Source organism: Crinia signifera, chromosome 4, assembly GCF_055691185.1.
Source record: "Crinia signifera chromosome 4, ASM5569118v1, whole genome shotgun sequence".
NCBI lineage: Eukaryota > Metazoa > Chordata > Amphibia > Anura > Myobatrachidae > Crinia > Crinia signifera.
Window position 1 is genome coordinate 325,109,686 of NC_139220.1, and position 19,330 is coordinate 325,129,015.

The 19,330-nt window shown below is 43.8% G+C and overlaps 1 protein-coding gene across 1 annotated transcript; it reads left to right on the top strand.

The window, feature by feature from the left end:
• Positions 1-371: 371 nt before the first annotated feature.
• Positions 372-9,314, top strand: LOC146073414 (olfactory receptor 11L1-like). Its single transcript, XM_083180592.1, has 2 exons — positions 372-1,282; positions 9,269-9,314. Exons 1-2 carry the CDS (start codon positions 372-374, stop codon positions 9,312-9,314), a joined length of 957 nt encoding a protein of 318 aa, XP_083036718.1.
• Positions 9,315-19,330: the final 10,016 nt, after the last annotated feature.

The following is a 19,330-nucleotide window of genomic DNA, read 5'->3' on the forward strand; positions in this document are numbered from 1 at the left end:
TACTCTGATTCACTCTGATTTCAAAGCAGGTTCTTATTGGCTATCCCAAATCACATGACAGTTGTTGTGCAGTTGATAGCCAATAAGATCCTGCTTTGAAATCAGAGTAAATCAGAGTAAATCAGAGCCTGCACATCTCTACTTCAAATGGAGTTATACCACTTACCTTAATAGAGAAGCCTTATTGTAGTGGGATTTGCGATCTCAGAAGCCTTATTGTAGTGGGATTTGTGATCTCAGTGATGATCATTTAAAAATTAAACCATTACGTAGTGTGATAATCAGTATCAATGTGCTTATTATTATTATTATTATTATTATTATTATTATTATTATTATTATTATTATTATTATTATTTTTCATCCAAGCAATGCAGAAGAGCAATATCACTTCCAACACTGGCTTCATCCTTTTGGGATTTCAAAATCTCCAAATTTTAAGAACAATATCCTTATTTATCCTTCTTGTGATTTACTCTGCAACTGTAGGTGGAAACCTGATAATCATTGCATTGGTGTCCTACAGCAAGACCCTTCACACCCCCATGTACTTCTTCCTCACTCAGCTGTCCATGTCTGACATCATGCTGACCACAGATATCGTCCCCTACATGCTTCATACTATTGTTAACAATGTGGGCGCAATTTCTTTCGTAGGCTGCATCGCTCAGTTTTATTTTTTTGCAGTCTCAGAATGCTCAGAGTGTTTCCTTCTGACCGTGATGTCATATGACCGATATCTAGCCATCTGTAAACCGCTGCATTATAACTGTATAATGGACAGTACCTTATGCATGAAATTGATTATTGCATCTTGGCTGCTAAGTTTTTCACTGCTTTTGATTGACACAATAACCATTGCTTTACTGAACTTTTGTGGACCCTTAATTATTGACCATTTCTTCTGTGACTATTCTCCTTTAGTAGAGATTTTGTGTTCCGATACCTCTGTTCTGCAGTTGGAAGTCACGTTTCTTAGTTTCCCGATCCTTATTTTACCCTTCATATTAGTTATTGTATCTTATGTGTATATTATCCAAGTTATCCTAAGGCTTTCATCCTCTTCTAAACGTCAGAAAGCCTTCTCCACCTGTAGCTCCCACCTCACCACGGTGTCCATATATTATACCACTCTGTTTTGTATTTATGTTCTTCCAACAGAAGGACAGTCAAGGAGTATCAGAAAAGTCTTGTCATTGCTTTATACAGTTGTTACCCCACTGATCAACCCAATTATTTACAGCTTGAGGAATAAGGACATAAAGAAGGCATTTAAGAAAATGTATTTGTAAAATTGTATTATAACATTTTTATGGCAATGATGGGATTTGGATGATAGTTCAACAATGTCTAGATTGACAATGTCTACATTGACAGTCAATAGTTCAACACTAGAAGGTTAACATGAACAAGGTCGACGTTGACTAAAAGTTGGCATGCACTAGGTCGAAATTGAAACAGGATCAACACAAGCAAAATGCCAATATGGCAATGAAAACGTTGACATGAGTTTTCCCCCCAAAAAAATTGACTAGTCACGTAAATTATACTTTTCCCAACTCCATGGAAAATATGGTAATATATTAGCCAAATGTAAAGGTTCTTGTAAAAAAAAATAAGAATTTTAAAACAATTTAGAACTTAAGGTTTATCCCCTCTTAAGATCCAGTCTAAGGCTTTGGTGATTAACTGGTATTTTTTTCAGTTACAATATATTGTTTTAGCATCTTTACAAGGAGACAGGTTTTCTTTGCAGAGGACCATATGCGTCAGAGTATATTTTCTCTGGAACCCTCTTTAAGGTTTAAGACTTTGGGGCAGGGCCGCCATCAAGGGGATGCTGTGGGCACAGTTGTCTTAGGTCCAGCCACTCTGACAGATAAGAAAGGGCCACTCATTACTTACTGTATTTAAAAGTAATAAGAAAATAACAAAAGCGGTAGTCAGATGAATCATAAAATGGATATTTAACATGCAACCATAAACACTATAAATACAGAGAGTATACTAGTAAAAGCTATACAATACAGAGGACATTCTGTAATTGTCAAACAGCACAGTGATCATCCTAGTGACTGCCATACAATACAGAGAGTATTAAAGTGAACTTAAAATAATATTATCCCATTGTCTAAAATCCACCTCAAAGATGTTTAACCATTAACATAACCCCATTCAACATAACAGACACATTTACCAACAATAACTTATTCATCCCCATTATTAACCCTAACATTATCAATCCAATTTGCATCCATTAACTCCCCCAGTTTTTTTTTTTTTTTCAATATGTTTTTTATTGGTTTTCAAACAAGAATACGAGTAAACTTCATCATACAACGTCTACCAAAATAAAGTATTAGAGACAAATATTGGTTACAATGAAGTAGTGTGCACACATGACTGTCAACTGAGATATTCTTTGGGGCACCAGTAACATGAGCAACGACAGGTCGGGGAAGGGAAGCTAACACGTTGTTTGTATTGTCATTGAGACCGTGAGGTTAAATGTTACAGTACTGGGGCAAGCCTTGATGGAATCCTTGGGGGAGTCTGACATCTGAACCCCATAGAGAATAGGAACATGGAGGATCATTGCTCATGTCTCTGAGCCAAGAAAAGAAACTGGACCAGTCTAGTTGTTAGTGCAAATATACAAATAACAGTAAACATACATTAGATGAAGACAGACGGGATGGGGAGGGAAGAAAATTAAATGTCATAATACAGAGAGATGTTTCAGAGGTAGAGTTAAGAGTTCGCAAAGTCCCATCCTATTGGTATAAATGTAGGTGACCATAGTGAGAAGTCTCGAATTATAAATGGAAGATGTTGAAGGTACTGATCAAGGTGAACCATTGAGCCATACATCTCGGAATCTGGATACATGGAGCTTATAGGGTAGAGTGAAGGGTCGAACTCTGATCCGTTGAGGAGGACCAATCATGACTCAGGTGTAGAAGAAATAGCCAAGTATGGGTTAACTTCTCCCAGAGGGAAGATTCAAAGTATTGAAGAATTGCAGAATTTGAGGTCTCGTCATTTTTTATTGAAGGCGTCTGGTGAGGTGTTTTCTTGCAGAATTTTTGTTTTCAGGTCAAAATAAGGGTGCTGTAGTAATCCTATTTTTAGTTCCAAGATATTTGGGGCAGATTTCTTGATCCAATGGCGCAATATCAGTTTTTTTCGCAAGTGTGAATATAATAACCAACAAGGGGATATGTTGTTTAACACATACATCTAGACCGTTACAATTAAAATCAAACAAAAGGCAGACATCCGGCGATAGTGGTAAAGACACCTGTAAGTTTGTAGAAATAAACAGTATAATTTTATTCCAGAATCGTCTAACCTTAGAGCATTCCGAGAAGCGATGTAAAAATTTGGCATTAGCCATACCGCATTTGTAACACTGACCTGTCTCTTCAGGGACCATGTATTTTCTCTGAGCAGGAGATATGAAGGTCCTGTATAAAAACTTAACATGTGTTTCCTGCAAATATGCTGATCCTAGAAACCTGGAGTAAGAACAGTAAATCTTTACCTGCCGGTCAGGATTGTGATGAAGATTTGGGATATCTGGAAGCCATTTAGAAATCAGGCTAGTGGTATGAGTGATAGAGATAGGGGAGAGTTCAATCAGAATGGGGTATAACATGTTAATCTTAAAGCGGCTGGCAACTCTATGCTGTATTAGCCTGAGAATTGGGTGTGATCCGATATTGCTCGAGGGTGGGGGGTGGATGGATTGGGCATAATGTCTAACTTGTAAATATACATAAAAGTGAGTGCTGGGTAGGAGATATTCACTGGAGAGTGTTGAGAAGGGAAGGATAAGTCCTCCTGGGTCAAAAACTTTGGATATGGATGACAGGCCCTTCTTTCTCCAATTTTGGAAGACATTATTAGAAATGGAGGGGGTTACGCCTGGGTTTCCCCATAGCGGTATGTAGGGGGAGGACCTAAAATCACATTTCAAATTTTTATGTAGGCTGAACCAATTTACATGGGTATCTCTGAACATTATGTTGGTATAAATATTTCTAGGGATGTCAGCGGAGGGCAGGTGTAAGAGCACGGAAGGGGAGTACGGGTAAAAATAAGCATAGTCTAAGTCAAAATCAGTGTAGACCGACCTCTCCAGCAACCAGTCGCCTGCGTACCTGAAAAATACAGAGGTAGTATATGCTTTAAAGTCTGGGATGCGTAGTCCACCTCTTTGCTTGGACAGAGTGAGCTTTGACAAGGCTATCCTGGGACATTTACCTTTCCAAAGGAAATTTGAGATTTGGGAGTTAAGTGCCAAAATATCTGGATTTTTTAGGGCTATAGGGAGAAGTTGTATGAGGTAAAATAATTTTGGGAAGATTAAAGATTTAACTGCCGCTGACATACCGAGGAGCGAGAGGGGTAATGAGTTCCAGGAAGTCATTAGAGCAGAGATTTTGTTTATAGCAGGAGTAAAGTTTGCTTTGTAAAGATTATCCGTTTTATTAGTAATATTAATACCTAAATATTTTATTTGTGACTTAGCTATTTTAAATTTTGTGAAGATTGGGAGGGAAGATATATCCACCGAATAGCCTCCTATTGTAAGTAATTCCAACTTATCAAGGTTAACTTTATAACCGGATACTATCCCAAATTCCTTGATTAAATCTATAATGGCTGGAATTGAATTGACAGGATCAGTGACGTACAATATCATGTCATCAGAGTGACAATTTAAGCTCATGCTTATTGACTAAGATGCCTTTAAAGTCTCGGGACTGACGTAGAAGAAGAGCTAGGGGTTCTATCGTGATGGCGAACAATAAAGGGGATAAGGGGCAGCCTTGTCTAGTGCCTTTAAAAAGCTGGAAAGGGTTTGAGATTTGGCCAATACTTATGATTTGGGAGGAGGGATTTGAATATAGAAGTTTAATGTAGGAGATGAATTCCATTGTGGAGTATAAGTGGGGCCAAAGGACAAGGTCAAAGGCCTTTTCTGCATCGACGGACATGATAATGCCTAGGGGGGAAGAGATCTGACCTGTCCTGAGTGTGTTGTATGGCCGTAATAACTTTTCTCACGTTGACTACAGAATGCCGTCCTGCAATAAAACCTGTGTGGTCGGAATGGATAATGAGAGGCATAAGTGCCTTAAGCCTTTCTGTCAATATTTTTGCCAAAATCTTATAATCTGAGTTTAAAAGTGAGATCGGCCTGTAGGAAGCCGGAGACGTCAGATCTCTTCCTGCCTTGGGCATGGTTTTAATAAATGCAGTTTTGAAATGGTGTGGGATTATGTTGCTGCTAAGCATATAATTAAAGTTTTTTACCAAAGGATCACAAACACATGGGAGCATTAATTTATAAAAGCTGCTGCCAAAACCATCTGATCCAGGGGCCTTTCCTTTTTTGAGGGCTAAGATAGTATTAGTTAACTCCTCTTTTGTAATTGGGGTGGTCAATGCTGGTAGTTTGTTTTGTGGGAGTTTAGTAAAGTTAATTTTAGAGTATAACTGAGGGGGGGAGCCTCTGAGCACTTGGGTGAAGGTAAGGTGGGCTGTGGGTGTGAGTACAGAGAGGAGTAAAAGTCCATCATTACCTGGGCAATTTGTTTGTTTGAAGTTGTGAATGTTCCATCCTGAAGTTTTAAAGGATGGGTTGCAGAGGAGGATCTGGAACCATTTAGGATGTTTGTGAGGAGTTTACCGGTTTATTGCCGAAATTGTGGTATCGGTAGTTGATACTGTATAGATGCTTGTTACCTCTGTTGTGCAGGTACTCATTGAGATGTGTTTTTGCTGTCATGTAGGTTTGTCTATTTGTGATTGTTGGGGATTGCTGGTATAAAGAGTAGGCAAGTGTTAATTTTTGCTGAAGGGAAATGAAGGTGGCAGAGTAGTTTTTGTTTAGTTTGGCTACATATGAAATGATACTTCCTCTGAGAACCGCTTTGGCTGTTTGCCAGTCATTAATGAGCTTCTTCCTAAACCCCGCTGACACCAGGAGATGGTTTTTGAGTCTCCCAGCTGCTTTGGACGATGGTTCATCATTTATAAGTAGTTGGAACCACAGCAAGGAATGATCAGAAATAACCATTGGATCCATTTCAGCAGCCGTTACCCTAGAGAAGAGGGTATCGGACAAGAGCATGTAGTTTATTCGCGAGTATGTGCAGTGGGCCACAGACTGACAGGAATAGTCTTTTGTTGTGGGGGTTAAAGTTCTCCATATATCTACTACCTTCAAGCGGGAAGACAGCTGGGGAATACCCAAGGTCGGAAGGGGTGGAGGGTGTCTGGAGCTACTAGATCTATCTAGGAATGTGTCCGATACAAGGTTGAAGTCACCACACAGTATCAGATTTGTATGCATAAGAGGGGTCAACTCACACAGCAACTGATTAAAAAATAGTTTCTTGTATATTGTGGGAGTGTACACATTACACAGGGTATAATGTGAAGAGTGAATTATAGTTTGTGCTACAAAAAATCTACCCTCTGGATCAGATGTGGCCTTGATTAGCTCGTAAGGTATAGAATGTCTGATCAAAATGGCCACGCCTCTAGCTTTTGTGTTATAGGTTGCACTAGCAAGTAACTTCCAACCGAGCATTTGGAGTTTCTGGAGTTCCGAGGGCATTAAATGGGTCTCTTGGAAGTATACCAGATCTAATTTCATTTTGTTGCAGTAAACTAAAATTTTCCTACGCTTTGCCGGTGAGTTGAACCCTTCCACATTGAGGGATCCTATCTTCAACTCTGTCATCGTACAACTGATGAGTTGCAATAGGGACCGTTAGGTACACTTATTTTAGAGCACACTGTCAAAGTACCGCTGTAATATGGATCTGAAGGGAAGAACATGAGGTAGGGGAGGACAAGACAACACATAAACATATAGTAAAACAGTATTATCACGGTCATCGCAATAATATACAGTATTAGAGATTTGAGATACTTTCGGTAATACAAGGGGTCACGTATTTCTACATTGACATCCTGCAATAACATCTATAACTCGGAGCAAAGCACCCTCCGGCTCGGCCCCATAAAGTGGGGATTAATGCCGGTCTGAGCTCAAGAGGAAGAGGAGGGGGAGGAGGGGGGTGGGGAATAGAGACAAAGTATACAAACAATTTAACCCATGAAGGCAGAACAAGGAACCTAATCGGATATAACTAAAGAATAGATCTGACAGCATAAACTCTTAAACAGCCATAGAACACCTGGAGGATAGCGATTAGTTTTTAGGCCGGTTGCGATATGTCAGAAATGTCATCCTCATCATGATTGTTTCCATCTCAAAGGTAATCAGATGCTTCAGCGGGGGATAAGAAGTCGTACTGGGAGTTTTTATGGAAAATTCTAAGTTTCGCAGGGTACTGTATATCAATGCAAACTTTATCTTCTTTGTGATGAGCTGGCTGCACACAGGGGAAAAAGCCTTGCAGGCTTTAGTAACTTCCGCAGAGAAGTCTTGTCTCAGAGTATGGCCCTCTCATTTTAACGGTGATATTTTACGTGATGCCCTCCATAATAAGAGCTTGTGCGTATAGCTCAAGCACTTGAAAATGGTGACTCTGGGACGGGTGTCGTTGGGGCGAGGGGAGGGACCCAGGTGATGGGCCCGTTAAATAACCATAGAGCCACATTCCTCACAAACCCCAAGTAATTCTGGCAGTGTGTGACCCACAAATTGGTCTAGGGCCTGGCCTCTGACTGATTCAGGTAAGCCTATCAGTCTAAAGTTATTTCTCCTCGATCTATTTTCAATGTCCTCCATTTTGTTAATAATGTTATAGTTCTTCTTCTCAAGGCGTTTAATCTCACACTGTGCTGCAGCTAAATTATGTGCCATTGCGCCATTATTATTTTCTGCCGTGTCTACCCTCTGTGTCAGTTTTTGCAATTGTGAGGTAATATCACTCACCTTCTTAGCAAGCAGAGGGGCCATGGTAGAAGTGATGGCGTCGACCATGTCGTCATATGTCAGCGGCACAGTTTGCAAAAAAGAGGGTGAGTCCTCCTCTTATTCATGAGCCCCAGGAGTTGCTTTCTTGGAGACTGGGAGGCTGGGCGTCTTCACCTTGTCGGGCGCCATGTCTGCAGCAGGGCTTCTCTTGTACTGACGCCCGCTCTGTTGTTGCAATCTCTGCGGCTGCGGGGTTGACACAAAGCGGTCCATGAGTGCAGTACAGGGGAGGGAGAGACAGGGACTCGGGCTCAGCCGGATAGAAGGTGAAAATCACCATGAAAAAGCACAGGGGCCGGGACACAGAGCGGAGCTCGGAGAGATGCATGCACCCGGAAACCGGAAGTGTAACTCCCCCAGTCTTATAAAAAGCATTACCCTGAACAATCTCATTAATAAATCTAATAACACTAAGAACCCTCTTATTATTAACAATAATTATCCCAACTAGCTACTCCCAGCCCCAGTAGTAGTAGTACGTTTATTTATAAGGCGCCGCAAAGTGTCCGCAGCGCCGTACATACTGTAGCAAACAAAAACAAATGACAAGGTAACGTACAGGGTGTGTTGAAAAATACAGTATAAATAGGGGTATAGCTGGTAGAACTAAAATCAGCATCAGTTCAGAAGTAGGTGTCAAAATTGTCGAGGAGACTGAAGATGAAGTAGAGGAAGGGAAGAACAGGACAGGAGGACAGGTGAGGTAAAGAGGTAGGGTGAGTACGTGAGGAAGGAGGACCCTACTCATAAGAGTTAACATACTAAAAATAGGTGGGTGGACGAACGAAATACAATAGGATAAGTAGGAACGGAAGGGAACAGAGGCAGGATAGGAGGATCAAAAGAGGTTAGGGGGAGGGATAGGCTAGTCGAAAAAAGTGGGTTTTGAGGGAGCGCTTGAAGGAGGTAAGGGAATCAGGAAGCCTGATGGGTGGCAGGAGGTTGTTCCAGTGCAGGGGGCAGCGCAAGAGAAGTCTTGGACACGGGAGTGGGAGGAGGTGATTAGGTGAGAGGTCAGTCAGCGGTCAGCGATGGTGCGAAGAGGACGGGAGGGAGTGTGGATAGAGATCAGTGAAGAGAGGTAAGGAGCGGTGGAGGAGGAGAGAGCCTTGTAGGTGGTGGTGAGGAGTTTAAAGAGAACTCGGAAAGGAATGGGGAGCCATGTCTCCCTTTAGACTCCCACTCATCCTCTTCGCTCCACTAGTTTTTGCCTCCTCCTGCCTTCTGATTACTTCCTCCCACTGCTACCTACAACATTTTGCAAATGCTACTCCCTAGCTCTGGAACTCTCTAACTCTCCCTCAGCCTCTCCACCTCTCCACCTCTCTACAAAACTTTAAATGCGCTTTGAAGATTAACTTCTACACCTAACCCAGCAATCTCTTATTCTAACCCTCTGCTACATGCTATAAATATTTGTGAGATGGAAATTGCACCAATGCGAGGTGTACTGGTTGCGCAGTTTGAAGGGGAGTGAGGGGTCAAGGAAAGCTCCAAGACGGGGCACTTGGAGTTAGAGGAGATAGTTCTGCCTTCAATAGATCATGAAATGGTAGGAAGTGAGGTTATAGTATGTAGCCGTCTAACTAGATGGGTTTGACTAAGGGTGGAGGACCATAAAATGGTTGATATAGACAGCTTCAATCTGCTATACCATAAACCATTTTAGAAAAGAGGAGACAGGGGCATTATTATATGCTGAGGGGAAAATTCCTGATTAGAGGGAAAGATGGAGGAAGCTGGCAAGATGGGCAGTAGGAGGAAGGTATTGGAGGAGTCAGAAGGGGGTGGGATGAAGGTTGGAGGTGGAAGGAGGAAAGACTATTCCAGCTATTGCTTCATCTCCAGACTGAACTTCTTCACTGAACATTCATTGTCTGCTAATCCATTCTGTATTTCCCTCCATTGGATAATAATATCCTACCATATTTAATATAAAATACTTTCACTTACATATAAGGGTATTTACAAACTGCACAATGTACATCTCTTATTTTTTCCTATAATATCTCCCAACATAAACTCTCTCACAATATGTGTGCCTCTCATTGACAAGCATCACCTTATCCCATTCTTCCATTCAAGTTAACAGAACTTTTTTGGGCTGCACTCACTCTGTGAAATGCCCAACTCCACTTCATGCACAATAAGACTCTCCTCTAGTCCCCATGTGAAATAGAACTCCCTTCTTAGTAAATTTACCCCTTAGACTTCAAGCGTTCCCTGAAAACTCACCTCCTCAGGCAGCTTATCAAATTCAAGAACTGCCCACATAATCTTCGTAATACTCTCCTATCCAATCACATCCGCATTGTATCCTCACTCTCTCCTCTGTCCCATCCTCCTGAACCCAGGCCAACATTGCTGGATCACCATATCATACAGCACACCCAGAGCCTCTGCAATCTGCCATTATGTACTAAATAACGCCTATCCTTGTGTACCAATGCCTATTTCCCTATAGAGTGTAAGCTGGTGAGCAGGGTCCTCTTATCTCTATGTCTGTCTGTTATTATCCACTTTGTTCTATTACTGTTTTTTCTAATTGTAATATGTTGGCACTATACTGTAAAAGAAACTGTTAATAAATAGAAATAAAAAAATACGTTTCTTGAGTCACTACATTAACAAAGCGGCCCCTAAGGTGTATTATTCTGCAGTGATGTTCAGATCTCAGAATGAGTTTACCCAAAATAATCAATAACAAGATGGCGGTGTTATGCCAAAAATGATTCCTAAACCTAAATGATACTTTATTTATATATTGCTTATTACCAGCTATTTATGTAGCGCACACATATTCCGCAGCGCTTTACAGAGAATTTTTGAACACTCACATCAGTCCCTGCCCCAGAAAAGCTTACACTCTATATTCCCTACCACATAAAGCCAATTAACCTACCAGTATATTTTTGGATTGTGGGAGTAAACTGAAGTACCGGGAGGAAATTCACGCAAGCACGGGAAGAATATACAAACTGCACAGTTACAGCCATGTGGGAATCAAACCCATGACCTCAGCAATGTGAGGCGGTAATGCTAACCATTACACCTTTGATGCTGGCCCACTTTGATAATATGAATTTCAATTAAGATGCACGCTACAGCTAGGTATGCCAATCCCAGGAATGCCGGTATTGAGCATTTTTCAATCCCGGCATTCCCGGGATTCCCGGGATACCCGGGATTGAGTTTGTCAATGCAATGATGAACTTTAATTCCCCATCTCACACCAAATCAGGTGTCCCGCAGTGTCACTAACCCGCTTGTGGCAGGTAGAAGCAAAAGCCGGATGTTACAGTGGTCAGGAGCTGGTCGGTGTGGCTGTTAGGAGCTGGGTGGTGCGGCGTTCAGGAGCCAGGTGCAGCAGAGGAGAGGAGCCACACCATGCGGCTGTCACATGCTGGGTGGTGTGTAAGAGGCGGAGCCATGGTCTGTAAGAGGCTGGCACTGATAAGCCTTAAAAGGCTTGCACACAGGAGAATACTCATGTACCCTTATGTGCCTTAGTTGAGATGGCTTTTGGCATTACAACTTAATGATATATTGTCAGATTCCAAGTAATTTATCACATGTACCCAGAGCTGGCAAGCAGGACAAAACTGGCCGATACTAGACTGAATAAATTTATCAGATTTTATTTAACTTTTCTACATTGAACAGTACCAATATGAAAAATGTCAGGAGAGAGAATGAAGTTGAATTCAGTAGGCTATGTTCTCTTTATTTATTTTATTGCTCGCTTTATTAAGTCATGTAACATAGGACTATAAAAGCAGGAGAGTATAATAATAATTTCTGAACACCAGATGTCACTTTTCCTAAACTTCACTGAAAATTAACAGACTGACTCAGGCTTGCTAGGAAGGGACCGAATTCAGCCTTGTTCCAATGGTGGGGGGTCTGTGTGTTCATATACCCTGTGCGAACACCTTTAGCGAGTATAACACTTGCTGAGGCATTCTTACAGCTAGCAAAGTGGAAGAAGGGCGGGGGGGGGGGGGGGCTATCTGGGGTGGTGTTAAAGTGCTCCAAGTCTGTTGCAGCTCCTGCAAATTGCCTGATGGAACCTAAAGTATAACTGAACAGTCACAGTAGTTTGAATGGCAACTGAAACTTATTCTCAATTGTATCATTAGCGCACTATACAGTAATTATTTATTTATTGGAGGAAGAGACGCTCGCAGAGCATTTCACACAATGAGCTAAAATCAGGTTCATCCATATTCAGCTACACTGCTGATCGCTTTCCATACTGTCAAAAGCTACTGTAGGCGCCTCAGGCTAAACTTTGACTTCTGCAGAATCTTATGCCCCCAATCTGCATTGGATGCTAAAACACCTGATGGGCAAATGGGTAAATTAGACCTCCATACTGTTTCTGTAATAACCCTTCTGTGGCTGTGGTAGCAGTACATAACATCAAAGAACTACAGTATTAGTGCTTGGATATGATTACAGATGAGCAGTTCCAACTTTAGGATATGCCCAACTGCCCAAAATAAAAAAAACACCCTTCCACTGGTGGTTATCAGATAACAATGTCCTATTGAAATCAATTTTCTTAGCTGATTGTCTAAGAGCACTGTCTCTCATGACTCTCAGCCAATCAGTGCTTCAAATGGCACAGCAGACAGTGCAGCAAGATGTTGTCCACCCACCATACTGCCAACACTTGCACCCACATATTGCTAACACTTCCAACATCTGTGATGCTGCTAAGCATGGTCACACTACTGACACCGCTGGTATTCATGCACTGAAACAATGCCAGCACCTCCACAATGCCGACACTGCTGGCACCCTTGCACTAAGAGCACTACCAGCACTCCTCTGTTATGCTGACAATGCCAGCACTCCTGCACTGCTGACACCACCACACTCCTACACTGAGGACATGGACAAGAGTCCTGAATTGCTGACACAACTGGCACTTCTGCAAGCATTGCTGGCACCCCCACAATGCTGACACTGCTGGCACCACCACACTGACAATATTGCCAACACTCCTGCACTACTGACAATGCCAGCACTCCTGTACTGCTGACAATGCCAGATCTACTGCACTGAGGACATGAACAGAAGCCTTGCATTGCCAACACCGCTGGCACTTCTGCAATGAAGCACTGCTGGCACCCCCACAATGCTGACACAAAAATACTCACCCTGGATTTTTTCCCGGGTTGACACTGGTTGCACTGAAATGGAAAACTCATTAAAGCAAGGCAGTGGGTATCTGTCAGCTTAGCCAGCACCCAGGCAGGTAACTGGTGTCAGCACGCAGGGACTGGCGGCAGTGTGCAGGGACCAGACAGAAGCATAGAAATAAAATAAGGCCACAGTTTAGTTATCGGTGGTATTGTTCTGAGGATGTTTCTCACAGTCTCTACAATACTGTATGTATAGTGTAGCAGCTTGTTGGTCCAAGTCCATGTCCCCATTACTCTGCCCAGTGATGTCATTTCATAGACATCTTTGTCCCTCCAGGTTGCAGATGAATGTTCCTCAGTGTAAAGTCTGTCCATCTGCAAGCGGTATTGCATTACCTCTCTGATGCTGCCATCTTGGATGCTGCACATGACCAAACCAGCCAACCAGGTTCCTGCAGTGATGCACACAAGCAGTGTCCTATTTAAACCATGACTAGCAGTGTGCTCAGTGCCAGAACAACACTTTTCTTCCATGAAATCTGGAACCTCTCTCGGGTTTCATCTACAGCCTTTAACAGTCTACAACATTCTCCATCTGACTCAGTCTCCAGTCCAGTGGCGTAACAACAGCCCCGCAGACCCCACGGTCGTGGGGAGGCACTGAGTAGGCGTGGGCGCCGGGGGTGGGGGGGGGGGGTCTGCGGGGTTAGCAATGCTAGTGCTGCTTGCTGTTGCCGTTGCCGCCACCGGGTCTGTGGCCGGGATGCACACAACTACTAGTCTGTGGTCCCGGCTCTCCTCTTAGCTGGCTTCTGCAGTGCTAATGGAAAAAAGAAACTCACACCCACCCCCATTAACAGCAGACACTTGGGGCGGACATTTTGTGTGAGTTTTTTTTTTTTTATTTGCACTGCAGGAGCCAGCCAGGTAAAGAGCCGGAACCACAGACTAGTAGATCTGCGGGTCCCTTATCTGTGGGGGGATGGGGGGGGGAGGGGTGAATCAGTCACCAGTAGTTCACTCACCAGTGAGTGTCTTACAGCATACAGGCCCACATCATATGAAGTCTATATAAGTACTCCTCCTGCAGGCTGCCGCAAGTACTACAAGTATTACATTCTAATTTCACCTGCTGTCTGCTTTACTAGAGACCAGCATCTCTTATTAACTCACTTATTATGCCACTGGCACTCTCTTAATAGATCTAAAAAAAAAGCACCTGCTCAGAGTATCTAGACACCCATATCTGTTCACGATCAATTGTCCTGGTAACATATACACAGGGCCGGTGTAAGGCTTCTTGGCACCCTAGGCAAAACTTTACCCTACTGCCCCTTCCCAAACCCACACGGTCACCAATACCCACTTTCTAGCCCCTCAAGTGAAAATGTGAAGCTCATTTGCGCCACCTACTGTACATTAACCCGGTGGAATCCCCCAAAAAACACCACCAACACCCAGAGCCAGATTAAGGTCTAAATGGGCCTGGAGCTGAAAATTATCAAGGGCCTATTATGCGCAATAATAGGGGTTGTGGTCAGCACCTAATAATGTGGGAGGCGTGACCAGTGTTTGGGTGGTCTGCTCATGGGTGTGTATATATTTGTGTAAATACTTTCAACTACTTATATATGCCTGGAAAACGCAGGGGGCTGGCATAAGAAAAATGCAGGGAGATATATTCGCAGGTGCCTTCCAAAGGTGCACCCGCAGGACGCCGATGTCCTAAGCTACTTGTGGGGTGAGGCGGCACTGCAGTCATAAAAAAATACTGCAAGCCAAAACTTGGTAGACAACATTTCAGCACCTTTTATGTGGTCACCTAAGTTTACCACACCATATACCCCTTATACAAATCATGCAACACAATAGTAACACCCTTATACTGTACTTGCCTCTTACACATTATGCCACATGGAATGAGCCAAAATTCACACAGAGTGAGCAAAAATTCACACTATGGCACACAGATTGAGTCACAATTCACGTTATGCCACACAGATTAAGGCAAAATTCACATTGTACCACATGGATTAAGCCAAAATACACACTACACCAGGCATATCCAAACAGTGGCCCTCCAGCTGTTGTGAAACTACACATTCCAGCATGCCTTTGCATAGTTTTAGCATTCCCTAACAGCAAAACTGTGGCAATGCATGATGGGACTTGTAGTTTCACAACAGCTGGAGGGCCATAGTTTGGACATGCCTGCACTATACCAAACAGATTGAGCCATAATGCACAATATGCTTCATAAATAGGGGCATTGGCACGCATTAAAAATTTACACCATAATGCCCATTACATGTAAAGACACACACAATAATCTCCATTAAGCATTATGCCAAACACCATGGGCGATATGTAATAGGGTGCGATTTTTGGACTAGTCCAAAAAATCGCACCATATCGCACAAAATCGCACCTTTCCAAATTGCATTTTTTGCCGCAAATTCGCATATGTAATGAGATGCGAATTCACTGGAAAAAAGTGCGATGTGGTGCGATTTCGGGCGAGTTTTAGTAATGAAAATGTGCGCATTTTCAGTCATGAAAATGTGCGCATTTTCAAATGTGCGATATAAAAAAAAAAAAAAACGGCGTGGGGTCCCCCTCCCGATCATAACCAGCCCCGGGCTCAAAGAGCCGGTCCTGGTTTAATAAAATCAAAGGGAACCAACAAGTTGGGGTTCCCCCGATTTTATGAAACCAGCACCAGGCTCAAGGGCCGGTTCTGGTTCCCCAAATACGGGGGACAAAATGACTGGGGTCCCCCGTATTTAAAGAACCAGCACCGGACCCAAACAGCCAGCAGGATAATGCCACAGCCGGGGGGAGACTTTTTATACAAGTCCCCCCGGCCAAAGCATTCAGCCCTGTGGCTGGTCAGCATGGGCAGGGGTCCTGGGGAAGTGGGGACCCCCCCAAAGAAGGGTTCCCCCCCCCTTCAGAACTTACCTGCCCATGCTGAAGCCCGGGGCTGTCCTCCATGCCCCTGGGCTGTGGGCATGGAGCTGATTTTGTGTAAAATCAAGTTAAATCTATTGTTTTTAACAGTGGTACTACAAGTGCCAGCAAGCCTCCCCTGCAAGCTGGGACTTGGAGAACCACAAGTCCCAGCCTGCAGGGCATTAAAGGGCCCGCTGTAACTTGTAGTTCTACTGTTAAAAAAATAGTACACAAAACACACACTGACACACATTTTAAATAAAAGTTTAATACACACATCACACACACACACTCATACTTACCTATCTTTATCCCGTCGGTAGGTCGCTGGCTCCGGTGTCAGCGGCTCCGTGTCGGCGGCTCCGGGGTCGGCGTCCTGTCCGACGATAATCCATGTTGGACCTGTGGAAGTAAATCCTACTCACCAGGTCCACCATGGATGGTCTTCTGTCTTCTCTTCTCTCTTCTCTCTTCTTCTTTATCTTCAAGCTCTTGCGGCTCCGGCAGCTTGCAGGGGAGGCTTGCTGGCACTTGTAGTACCACTGTTAAAAACAATAGATTTAACTTGATTTTACACAAAATCAGCTCCATGCCCACAGCCCAGGGGCATGGAGGACAGCCCCGGGCTTCAGCATGGGCAGGTAAGTTCTGGAGGGGGGGGAACCCTTCTTTGGGGGGTCCCCACTTCCCCAGGACCGCTGCCCATGCTGACCAGCCACAGGGCTGAATGCTTTGGCCGGGGGGACTTGTATAAAAAGTCTCCCCCCGGCTGTTGCATTACCCTGCTGGCTGTTTGGGTCCGGTGCTGGTTCTTTAAATACGGGGGACCCCTAGTCATTTTGTCCCCCGTATTTTGGGAACCAGCGCCGGACCTTGAGCCTGGTGCTGGTTTCATTAAATCAAGGGGACCCCTATTTGTTTGTCCCTCTGATTTTATGATACCAGCACAGGCTTTTTGAGCCCGGGGCTGGTAATGCTTAGGAGGGGGACCGCACGCCAGTTTTTTATTTAAATTTCTTTTTTAACTATTTTTTTACAGCAGAAGCATGCACAGATCTCAATGATCTGTGCATGTTTCTGCCTAAATCGCCAGTCAGAAGCTGGTCTATTTTTTTTGCGATTTTTTTTAAGCTCCCATATGCGACTTTAGAACTCGCATCCTATTACATATGCGAGTTCTATATTTTTTTATGGGAAAACATCTGGATGCGATTTTCAGTGTGCCTGAAAATCGCATATTTAAAATGTGCGATTTCGCGGTAAAAAATGCGATTTTTACCGCGACTCGCATCCTATTACATGTGCGATTTTTAGAAAAAATGCGATTTTGGTCAATTTTGACAAAAAATCGCAAAAGTCTAAAAATCGCACCCTATTACATATCGGCCCATAATGCCTATTAAAATTTATGCTACATAAGTGTTGCTTACCTACATGTTCATTGCCAGGGGTTCCATGTTCATTGCCAGTGGTTCCATGCTCATTGCCAGGGGTTCCATGCTTGTTGCCATGTGGGATTACACGCTCATTGCCAAGGTGGAATACATGCTCGTGGTAACTGGGGGACAACCGCCGCCGGGCAGAAATGACAGCCATTGACAGCCGGGCAGAGAGCAGGGGGCTGCCCGGCTGTATTCAGAGCACTGCTATTTGAAATAATACCCCTTTCACACCAGAAAATGTAGGCGTTTACCCGGGAATATGGTCCCAGGATCATGCAGGGACATTCCCGGACTGGCCCCTTTTACACCAACCTAGTCCCTGCATTTTCTGGTGTGAGGGGGAGAGAAAACCACCCCCGCCCCCTTTTAAACAACCAGCTATATCTTCGGAACCAATTGACCCATTTACATGTAGGCTTCAAATGATTTTGGTCCCGTGAAACTGGGCTGTTTGGTTCCAGAAAAATCTGTCCTCAAACAACATGAACAGCCATGAAATTACATTTCAGAAATGAAAAAAATTGGTTTACCCGCAATATCTCTAGAACCAATGAACCCATATGGACCAGGTATCAGACTGAAGGCCCAGTGATTTGATTTCGACTGAGAGCAACCTCGAGCTTCTGTGATGCCTGAGGGGGAACTGGCAGCCGTTGAAACCAGGTGGAAGTCAGAATTAGCGGGTCCCATGTTATCATATGGGGAAAATGATTGCCTGGTGGTATCTCTGGTTCCCGGGGGGCTAGTGACGCGGGGCTGGGCTCGTTGGAAAGCCCTGGCCCTCAGCTACAAAATGGGCCTATTTGGAGAGTGGGCCTGGAGCTGTAGCTCCATCAGGCCCATTGTTAATCCGGCCCTGCCAACACCACCAGATCCCGGCATCCTAGGAACCTGCCTGCCTTTATCAAGGTCTTAGGTTTTGTTTTAGCTCCAAACCAGTGGCAGCCCCAAAATTGAAATAAATTAGCATTATTATTAGAATTATACAGATAATCCCAATTCTGAATCTACCAGGCCCCGTTGATTTGACATCAGCCGTCTGCGCCGGTAGGCATTGGCCGGCCCACGTACCCATGGGAATGCCCAATATTTTCATGGGAATGCATATAAAATTCTGGGCGTTCCCATGGCCCAGTGCCAATCCCACCCCCGTCCCTCCCTCCCCGCTGCGAACAGCCAAGCAAGTGAGTAACTCACCGCGCCGCTCACAGTCGGGGTTTGCACATGTGCAGTAATGCACATGCGTAATCCCCGGCCATTGGGGCAGGGGATGAATTTGGATCACTGAGTGTGATCCAAAATTGGCGCCATAGTAAAAAGTTACTATTTAGGAGTATACACGGCTACCATTCTTATTCTTCTATGAAGTCATTATGCAAATGAATAATATAATAATATATAACAAGGGCCGCATAGGCTTGAGTGTATTCAAGAGCCTGTGAATTTGTGATTGTTAAATAAAGCTATTGAAAAGATAGGATAAGGTCAAAGGAAATCTCAGGTGAGTGGCAGTTAGATCTGCCAATCAGGTAGCATAGGGGCGGCAGCTTAGTGAGGGGTATATATAGGCAAGTGGATAGGAAGGACTTCCTCTTTGAGTCTGGATTAAGCTGGAAGCAGAAGTAGCTGTCACCACATTGTCTCCCATTCCTCACACTTTTGTACTTACGCTCCTCATTCCTCCCTGTACAGCTTGCTTTTTCTGTCTGTGTACCTTATCTGCTCCCTCTTTCACAAAATACCCTGTCCTGGATCACAGCCACATGTAGACAGTGTCAGGGCTGGGGATCTCCATGCTGGAAGTGGTGGTGCTACAGCACCAC

Bases quoted from the DNA above. Each gene is read 5' to 3' on its own strand.
- LOC146073414 (XM_083180592.1), top strand. From the start codon at position 372: ATGCAGAAGAGCAATATCACTTCCAACACTGGCTTCATCCTTTTGGGA. The intron at 1,283-9,268 runs GTATTTGTAAAA...ACTCTCCCTCAG, and splicing joins AAGAAGGCATTTAAGAAAAT to CCTCTCCACCTCTCCACCTC.